An 18,867-nucleotide genomic window follows, 5' to 3' on the forward strand; every position below is an offset into this window, starting at 1 on the left:
GCCCTGCTGGAGCTTTTCTTCAGCCACGTCACTGATGACATGGCAGAGGGAAACCCTAGCAGGGCAGGCCAGAAGCAGACTGTTCAGAGTCCTGCCTCTTCTGCTGCTGCTGCTTTGGAGGACCAGTATGTCAGATCTCATGGTGGAGGTGGTCGGTCAGGAGGTGCTGCACAAGGGGATAGGAGGGAGTGAAAGCTAATGCACAGAGGGATGGGAGGGAGATATAGAAAGATATGGGGGATAGGAGGGAGGGAGAAAAGCTACTGCACAGTGGGATAGGAGGGATGGAAAGCTGCTGCACAGGTGGGAGAGAGGACAGAGGAAGAATTGTTGAACATGGGGTGGAGAAGAGGAAGGGAGAGATGCAACAAAGAGATAGAAAGGGGCGAGAGAGAGAAATCCTATATGTGGTGGAGGGGTGGGTGGGTGGGTGGGAGAAGACAGAGGGAGAAATGTTGGACTTAGGGTGGAGGGCAGGGAGATATGATGCAAAGGGAGGGAAGGAAATGTTGCACATGATAATGGAGGGAAGGAAGAGAGAGATGCTGCATGGAGAAAAATAGAGGGGTTTGACCCAGGGCACAAGGCACAGAGAGAGAGAGATGGTAGTCAATGGGAAAGAAACAGAAATGTTAGATATGGAGTGGAAGGGAAGGTACAGAGATGGAAGATGGATGGTGAGCATGGAGAAAGTAGAAAACCATCAAATGGGCAGGAGACCTTGGCGAGCGAGTTAACATTAGACAAACAGAAACCAGAGCCTGGGACCAACATGATTTGAATAATACAATGACCAGACAACAAAAGGTAGAAACAATAATTTTATTTTCTATTTTGTGATTACAATATGTCAGATTTGAAATGTGTATCCTGCCAGAGCAGATGTTAGATAGTGAGTGTGAGTTAGGACCTAGCAGAGAGAAAAAGTCTTTTTTGTTTATTTTGTTTACACCATAGCGCCACCTCGGGGATGGAGAGGGCAAAGGCTGGAGGGGTGGGTGAAGAGCCTACATAATAAACCCGCCAGGATGTTTGAAAAAAAAAAAAAAAAAAGTCCAACTGAGCAGGAAAAGTGAATCGAATCAAATTGAAAAAATTCAATTCAATGGGCCAAATCAAATCAAAAACTTTTTCCCTGAATCAGGCAGCGCTACTTTTCACACAATATCACCTTTAACACTTACATTCAACTTTTCTTCATATTACCACTACAAATATTATTATTTCTATAGCGCTACCAGACACACGCAGCACTGTACATTAAACATACAAGAGACGGTCCCTGCTCAGAAGAGCTTACAATTTAATTATGAGGATTTTCTAAACAGCGCTGATTTATTAGTGCCAGTAGGTGCCCAAGCTCACAAGCTCAATGAAAAATGCAATTTAAACATTTTAAACTAAAAGAGGCATCCGAATTGTGCATCTGTACGTGCTTTACGGTATGGAAGTGGAATTAGGCGCCATAAAGCACCTACAAAGGTACAAGTCACGTCAAAGGTAGGCCTTGGAAATTTAGGCCTGGAAAAACCTGGCCCTACATTTCCGGCACCTACTTGAACCTTTGCCAGAGGCACAATTCTCTAAACGGCGCTTTCATGTGATTGACACACGATCAACACCGCTTTTAAGGCGGCTGTTGACAACGGCACCAGTTAGGAAATCCAGGTCATTGGCTATAATGTAGCTTGGGTTTTTTTTTTTAACTTAACAAGGTTTTTTCTGAACTTACTTTGTTTGACAGACATTATATAGTACATAAACATGCTTCAGGTTTCTTTGTTAACTTTGTCATACAATCGTGATTACATTCCCTGATGTAAGAACATAAGAACATAAGAATAGCCTTACTGGGTCAGACCAATGGTCCATCAAAACCAGTATCCCATTCTCACGGTGGCCAATCCAGGTCACTAGTACCTGGCAAAAACCCAAGGTGTAGCAATATTCCATGCTACCAATACAGGGCAAGCAGTAGCTTTCCCCATGTCTTTCTCAATAACAGACTATGGACTTTTCCTCCAGGAACTTGTCCAAACCTTTCTTAAAACCAGCTATGCTATCTGCTCTCACCATGTCCTCTGGCAACACGTTCCAGAGCTTAACTATTCTCTGAGTGGAAAAAAAAAAAAACCTTCCTCCTATTGGTTTTAAAAGTATTTCCCTGTAACTTCACCAAGTGTCCCCTAGTCTTTGTAATTTTTGACGGAGCGAAAAATCGATCCACTTGTACCTGTTCTACTCCACTCAGGATTTTGTAGACTTCAATCATATCTCCCCCTCAGCTGTCTCTTTTCCAAGCTGAAGAGCCCTAACTGTTTTAGTCTTTCCTCATACGAGAGGAGTTCCATCCCCTTCAGGGCTGCCATCAGAAATTTCTGGGCCCCTTACTGAGCAATCCTATTGGGTCCCCCATGCACCCCTTCCCCCCCCCCCGACCTCCCCTTCTTCCATGGGCCGAATACACACATACTTTTCTCTGTCGCCGCACTCTTTGACCAAAAGATTTGTAAGCCTGCAACCACGTCAAGGTAGACTCTTTCAGCATGGCCCTAACCTAACCTAAACTAAACTAATCTATATCTATCTATTCTAAACTAACATATGTCTAATACTGAACTAATAACAAACTAACAAACATCTGCATAATAAATAACTAATAAATAATAGTGCTAGTAGCTATAATTCACTTTTGAATGTAAAATCTCAGTTAAGGATTTCTTTTGACCTTTGTAGGCCAGAAGTAGACCACAATTGCACAATATTTTTTATAACAAGTATTAAATGTGTTTTTATAAATACTGTAAGCTTAATAAATATATCAGAAAAAAACTACACATCTGAGCGCATATCTGAACATACACATCTGTATGATCCCATCCTCTTCAGCTTGCCTATAGCTGCATCATGCATGTTAAAAATGTACGATATGTTGATATGTACACCTTCCTTCCTTCCCATCCATCCTCCTCAGCCTGTCCTTACACATCCACAGCTACATGTTAATGATGATGTATATGTTATGATGATAAATAAGTGCATATGAGCACATCATTAACATGCAGCTATGGATGAATATATAATGATGTTATGAGTGTGCACCTCTTCTTTCCCATCCTCCTCAGCATGTCACATACAGCATGTTACATTACACAGACTTTGTGTAATGTAACATGCTGTATGTGACATGCTAAGGAGGATGAGAAGGAAGAAATGCACACTCATAACATCATTATATATTCATGAATCAATCTGATAATCATCACCACCAGGCTGTGTGTGTTATGGGATGGAGGAAGAAATGTGCATGGGATGGAGGAAGAAAGGTGCATGTTTAAATTGCGCGGGGACAGAAATCCCACCCGTCCCCAGTCCCCGCCAAAGTTCCACACGTCCCCATCCATCCCCGCAAGAAATCCCTCCGTCCCCACCCGTCCCCGCGAAGAATCCCCTCCCTTCCCGCCCGTCCCTATAAACTACAGAAATAGTTATTTCATTTAATTATGCTACTGAATTAAAGGCTCTGGTAGAAACCCATTTAAAAATAAGCAAAAAGACTTTATTAATTTGGAAATATTAATTGAGAAGAATACATACTTTGTAAACGGGTTTCTACCAGAGCCTCTAATGTTTATAAATTTTTATCAACACAACTAATATACTACTTTATCCTGAAGCAGAAAAAAAAAAAAAAAGAATTTTTTTCCTACCTTTGTTGCCTGGTTTCTGCTTTCCTCATGTTCTCATTTAATTCCTTCCATCCACTGTCTCTCTTCTTTCTGCTTCTTCCATTTGCTCTGTTACTGTGCCTCTCCCTTTCTCCCCCCTCCCAAATTGGTCTGGCACCCATCTTCTTCCCTCCGCTCCCCCCATAGTCTGACATCTCTGTCTTCTTCCCTGCCAGTGTCTTCTCCCCACTCTCTCTTCCCCATTTTCTTTCAGCGTCCTTCTCCCCCTCATCTTCCCCATGTCCTGTCAGCATCCTTCTCCCCCTCTGTCTTCCACATTTGCTTTCAGTGTCCTTCTCCCCCCTGTCCTTTCAGCGTCCTTCTCCACCCTCTGTCTTCCCCATGTCCTTTCAGCGTCCTTCTCCCCCTCTGTCTTCCCCATGTCCTTTCAGCGTCCTTCTCCACCCCTTTGTCTTCCCCATATCCTTTCAGCGTCCTTCTCCCCCCTCTGTCTTCCCCATGTGCTTTCAGTGTCCTTCTTCCCCCCTCCCGTCTTCCCCATGTGCTTTCAGCGTCCTTCTCCCCCCGTCTTCCCCATGCCCTTTCAGCGTCCTTCTCCCCCCATCTTCCCATGTCCTTTCAGCATCCTTCTCCACCCCTTTGTGTTCCCCATGTCCTTTCAGGGTCCTTCTCCCCCCTCTGTCTTCCCCATGTGCTTTCAGCGTCCTTCTCCACCCCTTTGTCTTCCCCAGTGCTTTCAGCGGCCTTCTTCCCCCTCTGTTTTACCCATTTCCCTTAAGCGTCTTTTCTTCTCCACTCCACCTTTCCTCCCTTTCTCCCTCCCTGCCCCTTACCTTTGTGGCGCTTCCCCACCTGACCGACAACAGAACAGGCCCGGTCGGACAAACCTCCCTGCCCTGTAGCCGCGAATCTAAATTACCTTCTTACAGCAGCTGGAGTATTGAAGCTGCTGTAAGAAGGTAATTTAGATTTGCTGCTACAGGGCAGGGAGGTTTGTCCGACCGGGCCTGTTGTCGTTCAGTCGGGGGAAGCGCCACAAGGCTAAGGGGACTTGACCGGCTGTGCACACTCCCTCCCGAGCCCCATGGCTGCACCCTTGGCGGACTGCCCCCCCCCCCCTTCGGAACATGACTGCCTTTTCCCTACCTGCCCTGCCGCAAGCAGCCGACCGGAAGTCTTCCCGATGTCAGCGCTGACGTCGGAGGAAGGGAGGGCTTTGCTTAAGCCCTCCCTCCGACGTCAGCGCTGACATCGGGAAGACTTCCGTTCGGCTGTGTGCTGCGGCAGGGCAGGTAAGGAGGAGAGGAGACTATGCTTGCAACCCTGGGGGAGCCCGGGCCCCTGAATGCAGGACTGGTAGTACTGCCCTGATGGCGGCCCTGATCCCCTTTACCATCTTGGTCGCTCTTCTTTGAACCTTTTCTAGCGCCACTATATCTTTCTTGAGATAAGGAGACCAGAATTGAACACAATACTCCAAATGAGGTCGCACCATGGAGCGATACAGGGGCATTATGACATTCTTAGTCTTGTTAACCATCCCTTTTTAAATAATTCCCAGCATCCTGTTTGCTTTTTTGGCCGCCGCCACACATTGGGAAGAAGGTTTCATCGTATTGTCTACGATGATACCCAGATCCTTTCCTTGGGTGCTAACCCCCAAGGTGGACCCTAGCATCGGTAACTGCGATTCTTTCGCATCTCATCTGTAATTCCCTTAGAAACTCTTTTACCAAGCCGCAATAGAGGTTTCTATGGCAGCCCGGGGCATTATTGCTCCGACACTGCTCCGATGCTCATAGGAATTCTATGAGCGTCGGAACATTTAACGCTCCAGGATGCGGTAGAAAAAGGGGGCTTAAATAGCCTTGCCTTTTGATTTAATAAAATAGCACTGACACAATCCTTCCATGTAATTGCATGCCCAAGCACGTGGTGACGCAATTATCAGCCTTTCTCCTTTTCACATATTTACATATGCAACGCCTTTACCTAATTTATTCAGTGTTTCTACGCCTGTGCTGTTTTTTCCCCCTGCGCGGTTTGTGTTACCAATACTCACCGTGTAAGTCTGCTTTTTTTCAGTTCTAATCATATTTGCCAGGTTTTTGAAATCTAATAGGTTGCAGTTGTTTAGCTTTTTATGTTACTTGTTTAAGGACAATACTATCATGTTTCCTTGTCTTTTCCCTCGTCTTGTTTTTCACATTTCTCGGTGTTTTCATGCAGTACTTTACGGAACTCTTGAATCTTTTTTTTACACTCCTATTTTTAGTTTTCCAGTCACTTCCACTTTTGCCTTTCACTGCCCTCAGGCTGCATCTCTTCACGTTCAGTTTTTTTTTCTGTAGGTATTTGGGACCAAATTCTCTATTGAAGAAGTATCTAGAGTTAGGTGCCGTTAGGCGCCTACCTTAATTACCCAAACCACCTTAACAGATTCAGTGATGACCTTTAACAAGGCTTCTTCAACAAGGCTTATCATATGATTGAAGACAGCTAGGGATAAACAGTATATAAACATCATAGTTTCTACTTAGTAGTAGTGGAGTTAATGTTCACAGTAGGTTTTCTTTCATTATAAAACTGCACTAGAAGCATCAAAACATCATTCAGAAAACTGTACTGTAGGCTTTTAATAGCATTTCAGTAAGTTTATTCATTGATTTTGTTGTTCTATTTTCTTATACAGTGGTACCTCGGTTTACGAGTGCACCGGTTTGCGAGTGTTTTGCAAGACGAGCAAAACACTCAGCAAACTTTTGTCTCGTAAACCGAGCACTGCCCCGATAAATGAGCACTCAGCAATGGTGGCCCAGGGGTGAGTACCTGCCTGCGGGTGCTGCACAGCAATTCGAAAGAGGTGCCTTCCTTGCCTCAGGGTCCCCATGCGGCTGCCCTCCTGCTTCGGCGATGCCTTTGCCGTCCGTCAGCGCTCTCCCGGCCTCTAAACCGGCCGCCATCCTGAATGAGCATGGGCGACTTCACCTCTCTCCTCTCCTAAGTCAGCCGCTGCCCTGACAACACGCTCACCATGTACAAGCACACATTGGTTGGGCTGAGACTTTGCAGCACCCCCTCATAGTGTGAAGACTTTCAGTCTCTGGTGTCCAGAGCTGAGATTGTGATGTCATAATGCCTCATTCCACCAATAAGAGCCAAGCTCACCAGTGATGTCAAAATGGCTCGATTGTCCTATACTTGGCTCACTTTTATTACATACGAGGGGGTGCTGAACACTTCTCAGCCCAACCAACCAACTTCCTAAATTCTGAGTGTTATTTTGCCACTGTAACTGAAAATATTGTTCATTTATTTCATTAAGTGCCAATTTGTAGAAATGAAATTCTATGTTTTGACATAGTTTCCGATCATCAATTGAACCATATCCACATCATTCTCTCTTTGGTTGGGCTGAGAACTTTTCAGCACCCCCTCGTATATGTGTTCTATTGCTTTTTTCTTGCTGTGACCTCTGAGCAGGCCCCCACATGGGCCGAAACCTAGACCATGTTGGGTTCTTTATTTTAAGCCATTAAAGACATCCTTGTCGACTCCATTTATCAGTGTCTAATTTGCATATCCTGGGTTGATTTTTTTTTTCTTTGATTTTGTTGTCAAAATAATATCACTTACACACCAATGTCCAATTGTATTATCTGTGATTCAATGGGTCAGCATGGTATCAGTGAAATGCAGTGCATGCCAGTTCTCACCTGTAGTGTTTCTCGGCAAACGTAGGCGATCTGCTGCTCAGAGAGGTGTCCCGTGACTGTGGGAGGAAGAGTGGTGCGGTGAATCCAAGGATGTATATACACAGGGGAGAAATTCTAAAAGAGGTGCCTAATGATAGACACCTAAATAAATGTATTTATTTATTTAGTTTTATATTCTGTCCTCCCAAGAGCGCATAAAGTTAGGCGCTTAACTTAATTAGTCAATTACCAATCTAGTTAAGCATGTTAATTCAATTTGGGTTAAACCTAGGCGTCATTTATAAAATCAGGCCTACAATGAAGAAGAGGAAATCAGCACTTAACAGCCTAAGAGACACCATATAAAGATAGAACTGAGTTTTATGTAGTCTAAGAGTTAGATAGCATGGGTCCACTCCGATCTGATTTTTGATTGATTATAAAAGAGCCATTGATACACTAAAAATTTTGTATGCAAATGATTCACACAGAGGTTTGTCATAATCCCCGTCTCTCCCATCTGATTGATCGCTGTGAGAGCGACTCTCACACGTGCGCAGAGTTGGCAAGGGAAGCCAAACAGCTGAGAGGCAGGGGGAAGCATCCTGCCACTCAGCTGTTTCAGGGCAGGAAACTTTAAAAAAAAAAAAAAAAAAAAAGGGCACAGATGCTGTATGTGTGTTACACATGCACAATATCTGCCCCAATTTATTTATTTTTTTAAAATAAAAAGCAGCCCCCACCAATGACAGCCCTCCCCGACATCCCTCTGACAAACCGGCACTGGGGACTGACTCCACTCCCCCTCACCCCCCAGTGAAAATCAACAGGAGGATAGTCCGGGCTCCTGGACGGACTTTCCATAACCTGGCATTTGTCCGGGTTTTGGAAAGTCCCGACGAGCTCCAATCGCATTTTGAGGGCCTCTGCTCATGAGATGATATCAAACACATCCTTGCATGCTCCAGGCCCTCCAGACATGGCTAGAGCTCATCCAGAAGAAGAGGAGAATTTGTGGGGCTGGGCTGGGGGCAGAACAGGATGTGGCTAGGGTGGAATGGGGTGGAGCTGGAGGTGGAACAGGGCAGGGTCCTGTGTCCAAGGTTTCCTGCAGAAAAATATGGTAACCCTATCCGTGGGTCATTGTTATCAAGCAATGGAAAAGGTGCTGATACCCCTGAGTACCCCTTCAAAAAAAGCCCTGGTATAAAAAACAATTATCATTGCAGCTCTTAGAACAATACCAGCTAGCCTCCCAAAATACTTGGAAATTTTAAATTTAAAAACCCAACAATTTTGCAATTAGAAGGATATATTTTTAAAAGAAATTCTCTGACATTTACTTCAGTAATGTGAACTAGAAGCAGTCCTAAAAACACCATAATGGAAATACTAGCATCTCTATTAGGTTTAATGCCAACTGCCTATCTGTTGTGCAAACAGTTACACATTTGTGATCAGGCGAGCGGTAACACCCGTCACACATCTGTCCCCAGGCATCTTTGTTCTTCCATCCTGCTACCACCAGGCTCTGCTGGAACAAACACAATACGGTTAAACACACTTCGTCCATACACTCTTAAACCATGTGACCAGGCCCCAACAGGCTCCTTCTGATCATCTCTGGATCCTTCCTGGACTCCACGGTCTTCCAGTCCTCTCCTGACCCTTCATTGGTCCTCAGGGTCTTCTGGCAGCTTCCAGTGCCATTACCAGTCTCTCCACCAGTCCCACCAGCCCCGACAGTCCCTCCACTGGTTGCTCACCAGATTTTTGGCCAATGCTCACCCAGGCCTATCAGGCTGCTTCCACGGGCTCCTCTAGCAATTTCCAGTGCCATTACCGGTCTCTCCACCAATCGCCACCAGTCCCTCTGCCGGTTGCTTGCCAGACCTCTTCAGCCTTGGACCTTCACTCTTCTGGCTCTTCTTGTGGGGCCACTGCCAGTCCCTGTGCTCCCTGGCCTCTTGGATCCTGGTTACTTCACCAGTCCCTCCACCGGTTGTCAAACCTGAGTTCCTCTCTGGGCTCTAGGCCCTACCAAGCCTTCCAGCTATTCCTTCTTCCAGGCCCTTCCAGTCACTCAGGAATCTTTTTCTTGACACATGCACTGAGGACTCTCCTAGTCCCTCAGTCATTTTATCCCAGGTGCATCTCCCAGCCAGTCTCTCTCTGAGGGCCCTTCTTGGAACTTACTTCCTGTCCCTCAGCCACTCTCTGTGAGGACAACCCCATCACTCACTCCTCTGGTCTCTCATACCACGACCAGACTCTGCCAGTGGTCAACCCTGGGGTACCCTCCTAGTCACCCCCAAGGTCTACTGGGCAGGCTAGTCTAAAAGGCTTACCGACAATTAGGCCAGAAACCAGCATTCCTCCCCTCAAGGGTTGCCTGGCTTCCAAAGGAGTTTCTGATTTTCTCAGCTTTCTGCTCTGGACCTGTCCTTTTCCCCACCACTGTTCCCGCAAGGTGAATAGACAGCTCCCAACAGCCTTTGCAGGATAGCATGCAGATTAGCTCTTTCTTTCTACAGCTCAGATTCTCTCTGCTGGTCAGTGACTGGAACTGCACCTTATCACAACATTACACTGTCAGCTAAAAAGTTTTTAACACAAATAAAAGTGACTATTAATTAGAAGTGATGCTGAACCACCAAAGATACAAATGCCAGACAGCTCAGAATATACCTGACATAGAGAAGAAATCCTGCAAGCCCAAAAAACCTTCCCAACATTCCTGTGATGAACTTACCATGGTAAATGTCCTGTAGTGACCCTCCCCCGCAGAACTCCATGCAGATCCATAATTTATTAAACCTAAAAGCCAGAGAGAAGAGACAGACAGATGGACAGATAAAAAAAAAGACAGAGAAGGGGAATGAGAAATAGAGAGGGGGGGTGAGAGAGAAAGATGTCAGTAGATAGATATGAAATCCCAAATCAATTTAATTGATTTACACCCCCTTTTACTAAGCCGTGGTAGAGGTTTTTACCACGTCCCGGAGTGCTAAATGATCTAAAGTTGCTCCGATGCTTATAGGAATTCTATGAGTGTTGGAGCAGTGTCAGAGCATTTAGAAACCTCTGCCGTGGCTTAGTAAAATGAGGGGTTAACTTATTATACATGCCCTGCATGCCTGAAAGCTATCAAACAGTGGTGTAGCCTTGAAGGGGTCTGGGTGGGCAGGAGCCCAACTACTTTGGGGTGTTGCTGTGCGGAGTACCTTAGTGGTGTTGCTAGCAGGGATCCCCAAGTTCCAAATTTTAAGACATCCTCTATAGAGCCATCTAATCAGCGGAGAAGCTGGCAGCACGCTTTCAGCTGCCACTGGCACATTCCATGTATGCTCAATTCAAGTGTCGGGATTGCAGCTGGAAGAGCCCCGCTGACTTCCCTGCTGTTCAGGTGGCCCAGAGGTCTCTGCAGAGGACATCTGGGGATACCCACCAGACAAGGTATTGCATCAGCTGCAACTAATTCAGAATGCTGCAGCATGACATTATACCTTTCCTGAACAAATTGTACAATACACTGGCTACCAATATCTTACAGAGCTAAATTTAAAACTCTATGTTTGATGCTCAAGGTCCTCATACATAGGTTACCAGATTTTATTTTACACCCCAGTCCTGCTCCCCAATCGTGCCCTAGCCCCACCCCAGCCCATGGCATCCATACATGCGCGGATTTCCTCCTGCCCGACGTGATTTTCAAAACTCAGACAAAATGCTGGATTTTGAAAAGCCGTCAGGACCCCCGGACATGTCCTCAAAAGGAGAACATGTCCGGGGAAATCCGGATGTCTGGTAACCCTAATTGTGTCGCATCCGTGTATGGTTGAAGGCCCTCCAAACGCGGCCAGGACTCGGGGGAAAAAGAGATGAGATTTATTGGGGGCAAGGCCAAATGTCTTCTTTTTTTCTACAAAAAAATCTGTTAATTCTACGAAGGAGCTGCTGTTGGATTTGAATCAGGTTCTCCCCAATTCTCAGCCTGCTGCTCTAACCATTAGGTTTCTTTTCCAACTTGGACTTATGTAACATCACCTCCTACCTCGCTGGCCCCCATTAATCCTTGCTGTAAATCACAAGCTCCATCCCATATCACACTACCCTTTCCTAATATCTGGCATCAAGAGAAAGGCATCTTGGAACTTCAGCCCTGCTGATTCCCCCTGAAGAGCAGAATGAGAAGCTGTAGGATGGTAGTGGTAGGATGGGGAACAGTCACTTACCTTATGTAACTCCCATAGTAGGCCACAATGTTGTGGTGTGTGCAGCTCTTCACTATCTGAATCTCCTGCTCAATGGCAGAGAAATCGTCATCTGTGGGAGTGACACACACAAGGCAGTGGGAGACCTATTAGATCTGGCACTTACTGACACCACAGGAATAGACAAGAGAGGGAAAGAGAAGACAAGTTCCTGGTATCCAAACCCAAATTTAATGCTTTCACGGGCCAGCTTAACCACTGGGTAAACAAAGCAGTTGCCTAAAGCAGCACCTTCTGTGGGGCGGCAAAGAGCAGCTGCAGTCAAAACAGAATCTGACAGCCACATAAACTCCAAAAAGCATCAGTGCAAACTGCTACCTGCAGGAAGGATGAGCAATTTTCAAACTGCCCATTAACTTAAAAAAGTAGTCATTTATGCAGGTAAATGGCTCTTGAAATTGCCTTCATTTGGGGTAATTTTAAAAAGGTTTTTCTTCAGGAAAATCCAATTTTACACATGGAAAAAGTCTTTTATAAAACTTTGTGGCAATTTATGTGCATATAGGTATATGTACCTTAGGGTTGTCTGGAAAAAAACTAGCCCCACCATTATGAAGCTGCATTAGGGGTTTTTTTTATCGCGGACTGCGGTGGTAAAAGCTCTGACACTCATAGAATTCTTATGAGCGATGGAGCTTTCACCTCTGCAGCCTGTGATAAAAATCCCTAACACGGCTTCATAAAGGGGGGGGGGGAGGGTTTAAAGTTGGAAAAGCTGTGCGAATTGAAGTTATTCCCATTAATTTGATTGTGCTTTATCAGAAAATAATTTTTAGAAAATTTTTAAAGCCCATCCTGGAGTCGCTCAAAGACACTGATTACATACAGCTCCGTTAAAATTTGCTATTATTTTTGCTTAATGAAGCAAATTTCTTGGTATTTATTATAGCTTTATGTTTTTACCCTCAGCAAAATATGCAAAATATCTAGCAGTATTTTATTAAATGAACCTTCAATTTCTGTACTCCCAACCCCTTTTACAAAGCCACGAAAGCAGCTGCCGTGTGGCAAAAGCCCTGAAGACCATAGATTTAAAGGACTTCAGGAAAGTTAACGCAGTGGCAGCTGCTACTGTGGATTTGTATAAGGCGGGGTTTATTGTGAAAAATAACATAAATTTAACATACTTCACTAATAACTAAACATGTACACTTTGCTGTAGTCATCTACCAATGTCATTCCAAACACTCAAGCTTTCAGGCCCAGATTTTCTATAGGGCGCTGGTATTGGCGGCCATCTAAAAAGTGGCCGCCGATCGTGTGTCAATTACACGCCAGTGCCTTATAGAGAATTATGCCTCTGTGAAATATAGGCTCCAGAAATTTAGGCCAGGGTTTTACGGGCCTACATTTCTGGTGCCTCTCTTTGTTGTGAATGGTGCCTATGTAAGAGCTTTACAGTGCCTAGGGCCACTTCTGGAATTAGCCACACCCATAGTGGCATTAAGTGTAGGGTTACCAGGCATCCAGATTTACACGGACATGTCCTCTTTTGAGCGCACACGGAACCCAGAAGATGAGCTTTCCAGTCTTCTGTACCGGCTGCAGTATGTATGAATACCTCCCCTCTGGGACTATGGCATACATTTGCAGTCGGTGCAGGGAGCTGGAAAGCCTGAAACAGCAAGTCTGGTTGCTGGAGGGAACGGTGAAGGAACTAGAAGAACTTCTCATTATTAAAGAGGAAAATCGCACGCAGGAGAGGTTGACTGTGGAGTCCAGCTCTAGTGAAGGGATTGAAGAATTGGAGAGATACATCGAAGATGCCCACCAGCAGATTGTTGAGACCCCAGGGCTTGAGATCAGCAACCAATCATCCAAGGAGGATGGAACAATTGATGCAGAGAGAGACATCAATCCAATCAGCAGAGACGATAGACCAACTGGGGACGAAACACAGATGAAAGAAAACATGATTTACGCCGAGGATACAGACTTAAGACCCCCGAGGATCCTCCAACTAGAGAAGATTGGGATTATAGTCGGAGATTCCATAATAAGAAATGTGGACAGCCACATTGCGGGAGGAAGAAGGGATAGATTAGTCACCTGCCTGCCTGGTGCAAGAGTCAAGGATGTGGCCAGCAGGATCACCAGGATCATAGATGGAGCAGGGGGAAAGGAAACTGCAGAGCTCATCCATGTGGGAACAAATGATGTTTGCAGACGGAAGTACGACAGGGAAGAATTAAAGGACCAGCTCCGCTCACTTGGAAGGCAGTTGAAGGTCGAAAAGGTGAAGGTGGCTTTCTCAGAAATCCTTCCGGGACCGAGAGCAGATGCTAAGAGACAGGATGAACTGAGAGCTGTGAACGCCTGGATGAGGCGTTGGTGCGAGGAAGAGGGTTTTGACTTCGTGCGAAACTGGAATACATTCTGGAGAAAGAGCGGGTATTATAGAAAGGACGGACTTCACCTAGCCAAACAAGGAGCGAGAGTTCTGGCTGAGAATATAAGGAAGTTCATTGAGAAGGCTTTAAACTAAAGATCAGGGGAGAGCCGACAGTCGACAGCCGGTCGATGGCCCGGACACCAGGATATCCTGAGGAGGTAACTCCAAGCAATCATACAGATATAGGGCATGAATATGAGGACACTACAAGAGGTAATGAAAGGGATCAATTGGATACAAGAAAGGATGTGTGGACCACTAAATCCAGTAACTTAGCACGAACTGAACTTAAATGTATGTACACGAATGCCAGAAGCTTAGGAAACAAAATGGGAGAGCTGGAAGAATTAGCAAGTAGACAACATTCGGATATCATAGGAATAACAGAAACATGGTGGAATGAAGAAAATGAATGGGACACAGCATTACAAGGATATAAACTATACAGAAGAGATAGGACAGGGCAGAAAGGGGGAGGTATTGCCCTATATGTCCAAGAGGAAATAGAGTCTGTTAGAGAAGGAGAGACAGAAGCAAATGGAAAACTAGAATCACTCTGGATAAAGATTCCTGGACATAAAGAGGCCGACACACAAATTGGCCTCTTTTATCGTCCTCCGGGACAGACTGAGGAAACAGACAAAGAAATGATGGAGGAAATTAATCGTGGATGTAAATCAGGCAATGTGACGATCATGGGAGACTTCAACTTTCCGGGGATAAACTGGAATTTGGGAACGTCAAACTGCGGCAGGGAGATAAAATTCCTGGAAATGATAGGAGATTGTTTCATGGAACAAATGGTAGGAGAACCGACAAGAGGAAATGCAGTCCTGGACTTGGTCATAAATGAAATTTCGGGAAGAGCAACTGATGTAAAAGTCGAGGCCCCGATAGGGACAAGTGATCACAATATGATCTATTTTACCATTAGCATCGGAAAGGGGAAACCAATCAAGAATAAATCCACGACCTTTAACTTCAAAAAAGGCAATTATGACAGCATGAGATCCATGGTTAGAAAACGGCTCAAGAAGAACAAAGCAGAAATCCAAACAGTTGATCAAGCATGGTCTCTGCTGAAAAACACCATCACAGAAGCACAGAATCTTCACATACCGAAGATATCTAAAGGTAGGCGAAAGAAGAACAAAGGAGAACCAGCGTGGTTATCAAAAGAGGTGAAAGATGCAGTGAGGGAGAAGAGGAATTCGTTTAAAAAATGGAAACGAGAAAAAACATCAGAGGCCTGGAACTGTCACAAAAGTGATCAGAAAAAGTGTCATAAAGTGGTAAGAGATGCCAAAAAGTCTATGAAGAAAAGATAGCACAGGAAACCAAAAACTTCAAGCCCTTTTTTAGATATATAAAAGGTAAGAAACCAGCAAGAGAGGCAGTTGGCCTCTCGACGATCAAGGAAAGAAAGGGTCAATTAAGGAGGATAAACAGGTTGCCGATAGGTTAAATTCATTCTTTGCCTCTGTCTTCACAAATGAGGACATTTCAACAGTGCCAGACACAGGAAAGATATTCACCGGAGCCATAGAAGAAAGCCTCACAACAGTAAATGTGACGGACGGCTTTTCAAAATCCGGCAAGGATGCAATGCGGTGATGTTACGTGCCTGTGCGCAAGCATGTGACGTCATCGTGTCGCATCTGCACGTGCGCGGTTGCCCTCTCGACTGAGATGAGCAGGCTGAGGGGGCGGGGCTAGGAGGCGAGGATGGGGCGTGGCGTGGGCATAACAGGATGGGGTTGTGTGGAACTGGGCGGGTCTATTGGTCCACATTTTACATACGTAAAATCTGGTAACCCAAATTAAGTGCCATACAGCGCCTACCTAAGTGCGATTCCTGCGCCTTTTATTTAGGTGCCATTAGGCGCTTTAATTTTACCTGTTTAGAGAATATCCCTCTCAATGTCTTCTTGAGATAGGATAAAGCCTGCAATGCTGTTCAGCTCCTTTCAACAAGGCCTCATGCTACACTGAGTCTGTGGTGATGCCAGTGGCAAAGTCGGCTTAAAACCTCAGTGGGCTGTGTCATTATTAACGAGTGTTTGCAGCACCATTGGTAGATTGAAAGTAATGGAAGTAAAACCCAGATATCTCAATCCGCCCTCCTTTTCTCTGGAGCCATATGGTAACCCTACTTATGGTAGAGATGTCAGAGAACAGGCTGTAGGGTTTGCTCTTGATGGAAGTTCTTCCCCCACCCTCACCTCCTTCCCACTTGCAACAGCACAGCAGTTGCTGCTATGGGAAGGCTCAGAGAAAGCAGGCCCATATCAGAGGCAGTTTCAACCAGGAAACAGAATGCAGAGGGTTTGAAGAGAAGCCAGCCACATAAGTGACATGAGACTTGGTCCTAGCTGGGGACACGAAGCAACAGGGATCATTTGCATCTATGCAGTGTTTACAGGAAATCAGTTCTGTGGTGCTGGTGACATCCTGCCTCTTTCCCTTATTTCATGTCATTCATACCCAAGTTGTATAGGAACAGCTACAGTGTGAGGACAATTTTTTTTCTTAGGTGTTTTTTCTGGGATGTTTCTTCCCTTACCGATTACCAGTGACTGCTCCAGCATAAAACTCCCATATTTGCTAGTGAAGTCTTGCAGTTTTGCTGCAAGTTCCAGCATAGCATCCCTCCCCAATTCTATCTCCCTTCTTGCTCAGCATCCCACTCTTTCTCTTGTATTCTGTTTTCTATGCTGCCTTGGTCTCTTCTTTTTATGCATTCCCCTCCTTCCCTCCCCACTGTTTGCCCTATTTTCCTTGAATCCTCCATTTTCTCACTCTCTTCTTGTGCAACAGAATCTCTTCTCTCTTCCACCCTTTTTCTGTCTCCAGCTTCAATTTCTCCCCTTCTTACCCATGCCCAACAGCAGCCTACCTCTGTCCCTTCCCTAATCTCATGTCCAACAACCCTACACCCTGCCACTCTCTCTTTCTTCCCTAGCACCAGCCCCCACCTCTCTCACTTTCTTCTCCTGCATCTGGTTCTTGCTTCTTCTCCCACCCCATCCCCTCCCCTTTTCTCCAGCACTTAGCACTTAGCCAGAACTTCCACCCGGTTATTGGCTACTGCTAACCCGTCAGCTATACCAGATTTCACACTGCCTTGTTTCCATACCAAGCATCTAAGCTCTGGAATTCTCTACCACCTGATATTAGGTTCAAACTTCCAATCATAAATTTAGGAAGGTTTTAAAGACCTTATTAAAAGATTTCTGCTATAATGTTTTTGGGCACAATTAAATTTAATCATACGAGGGCAAATCAAAAATTAACGGCAATTGTTAAATTATGCGATAACCAGAACAAAGCCAGCAAAATGCAACATATGTGCTTGTTCATTGCCTGTTGGATAGTTTGTCCATGCATAGTGCAGCGCTCGGCCTTTAGTCATGTGGCAGCCATGAGGTCAGAAACATGGACTCTCCATTGCAAGATTGCATCATCGAAGACCAATGTGCAGTAATGCGCTTTCTTTGGGCCTAGAGGGTGAAACCTATTCTGGTGCATTTCCAAGCACATGGGCAAACAGTGAAAATTACTGTGTATTGCTGCAAAATGAACTTAAACCTGCAATTCACAGCAAAAGAAGAGGAATGTTGTCCAAAACAATGCATGTCCTCGTACAACAGCAGCGACCGAAGAGACAGTGCAACAGCTTGGGTTTGAGCACCTTCCACATCCTTCTTACAGCCTGTATCTGGTGCTTAGCAATTATCACATCTTCAGTCCTGTGAGGTCGCAAATTCCCAAATGCGTTGTCTTGCATGGGGACTATGTGGAAAAGTGATTTGTTCAGTTGCTCACAGTTACTTCTATTAAAGCCGTTAAATGTATTTTGCCTTTACAGTACTCCCCTGAAATTCGCAGGGGTTCCATTCCAGGTCCCCCCCCCCCCCCCCGGAAATTTTGAAAAACCGCAAATGCGTTTTTTAGGCAGGAGAGACAGAAGAGGGCAGCTGGAGAGGCAAGAGAGGGCAGCTGGAGCGCTGGCGGGTGAAGGAAATCTCTTGCAGTCTGCTCCGACCGCCTCTTCCTGTAGTAAAGTCAGGCTACACCAATCAGGAGCTGCTTTGACACGCAGCTCTTGATTGGTGTAGCCCAACTTTACTACAGGAAGAGGCGGTCAGAGCAGACCGTGAACAACCAGGTCTGCGATTTGCGAACTGCAAATTTGCAGGGGAACACTGTACTTTTAAATTTACGCTTGTATGTTATATCTTGTGACTTGTATTGTATGAAATTTATTTGTGGAATTCGCTCTCAATCTTTTGGTAAGATGTGGAATACAAGTACAGGTACTCATATTGTACTGTATTGTATCATCTGTTTCTCCCTGCTTCTTTCTTCCCCTTCCCAATCATGTGCTCCTCCCTCAATCCCCAACATCATTGGGATCTTTTGCTGGGTAACAAACTCAGAACCTTTTTGACCAGCAGCAAATTCTAAAGCATTACAAGCATTTTCAAAACCTTGCAGTCTTCTGACAGCTAATCTCCAGTCAACTGCCACCCCCCCTCCCTCCTTCTCCAACATCCATCCCTTGTTTAGTATCCACGTCCTCCTGCAGCTTTTTTCCCCTTTCCCCAGCATCTACTTTTTGCATCTTGCCCTTGCCCCATTTTACTCAGCATCTACTTTCCTGCATGTTGTGTTGTCCCACATGTCAAACACCAAAAAACATTATTTGAAGAGGGACTAAGGCTGAAGGTGGTTCTCAAACCTGTCCCGGGTGAGCACCAGCCAGTTAGGATTTTAGGATAACCCTAATGAATATGCACGAGACAGATTTGCATGCC

At 45.3% G+C, this 18,867-nt stretch overlaps 1 protein-coding gene across 5 annotated transcripts in view; it reads right to left on the reverse strand.

The window, feature by feature from the left end:
- MAP4K1 (mitogen-activated protein kinase kinase kinase kinase 1) overlaps positions 1-18,867 on the reverse strand; it is a 176,053-nt gene that overhangs the window by 105,230 nt on the left and 51,956 nt on the right. For all 5 annotated transcript variants that reach the window (XM_033956546.1, XM_033956543.1, XM_033956542.1 and 2 more), the window contains exons 3-5: positions 11,620-11,710; positions 10,137-10,201; positions 7,406-7,461 (exon numbers count right to left, since the gene is read on the reverse strand). In XM_033956546.1, the coding sequence (XP_033812437.1) occupies positions 7,406-7,461; positions 10,137-10,201; positions 11,620-11,710 (212 nt within the window). The remainder of the gene's footprint in view (positions 1-7,405; positions 7,462-10,136; positions 10,202-11,619; positions 11,711-18,867) is intronic.

The sequence above is a fragment of the Geotrypetes seraphini genome, chromosome 8 (genome assembly GCF_902459505.1).
Source record: "Geotrypetes seraphini chromosome 8, aGeoSer1.1, whole genome shotgun sequence".
Classification (NCBI taxonomy): Eukaryota; Metazoa; Chordata; class Amphibia; order Gymnophiona; family Dermophiidae; genus Geotrypetes; species Geotrypetes seraphini.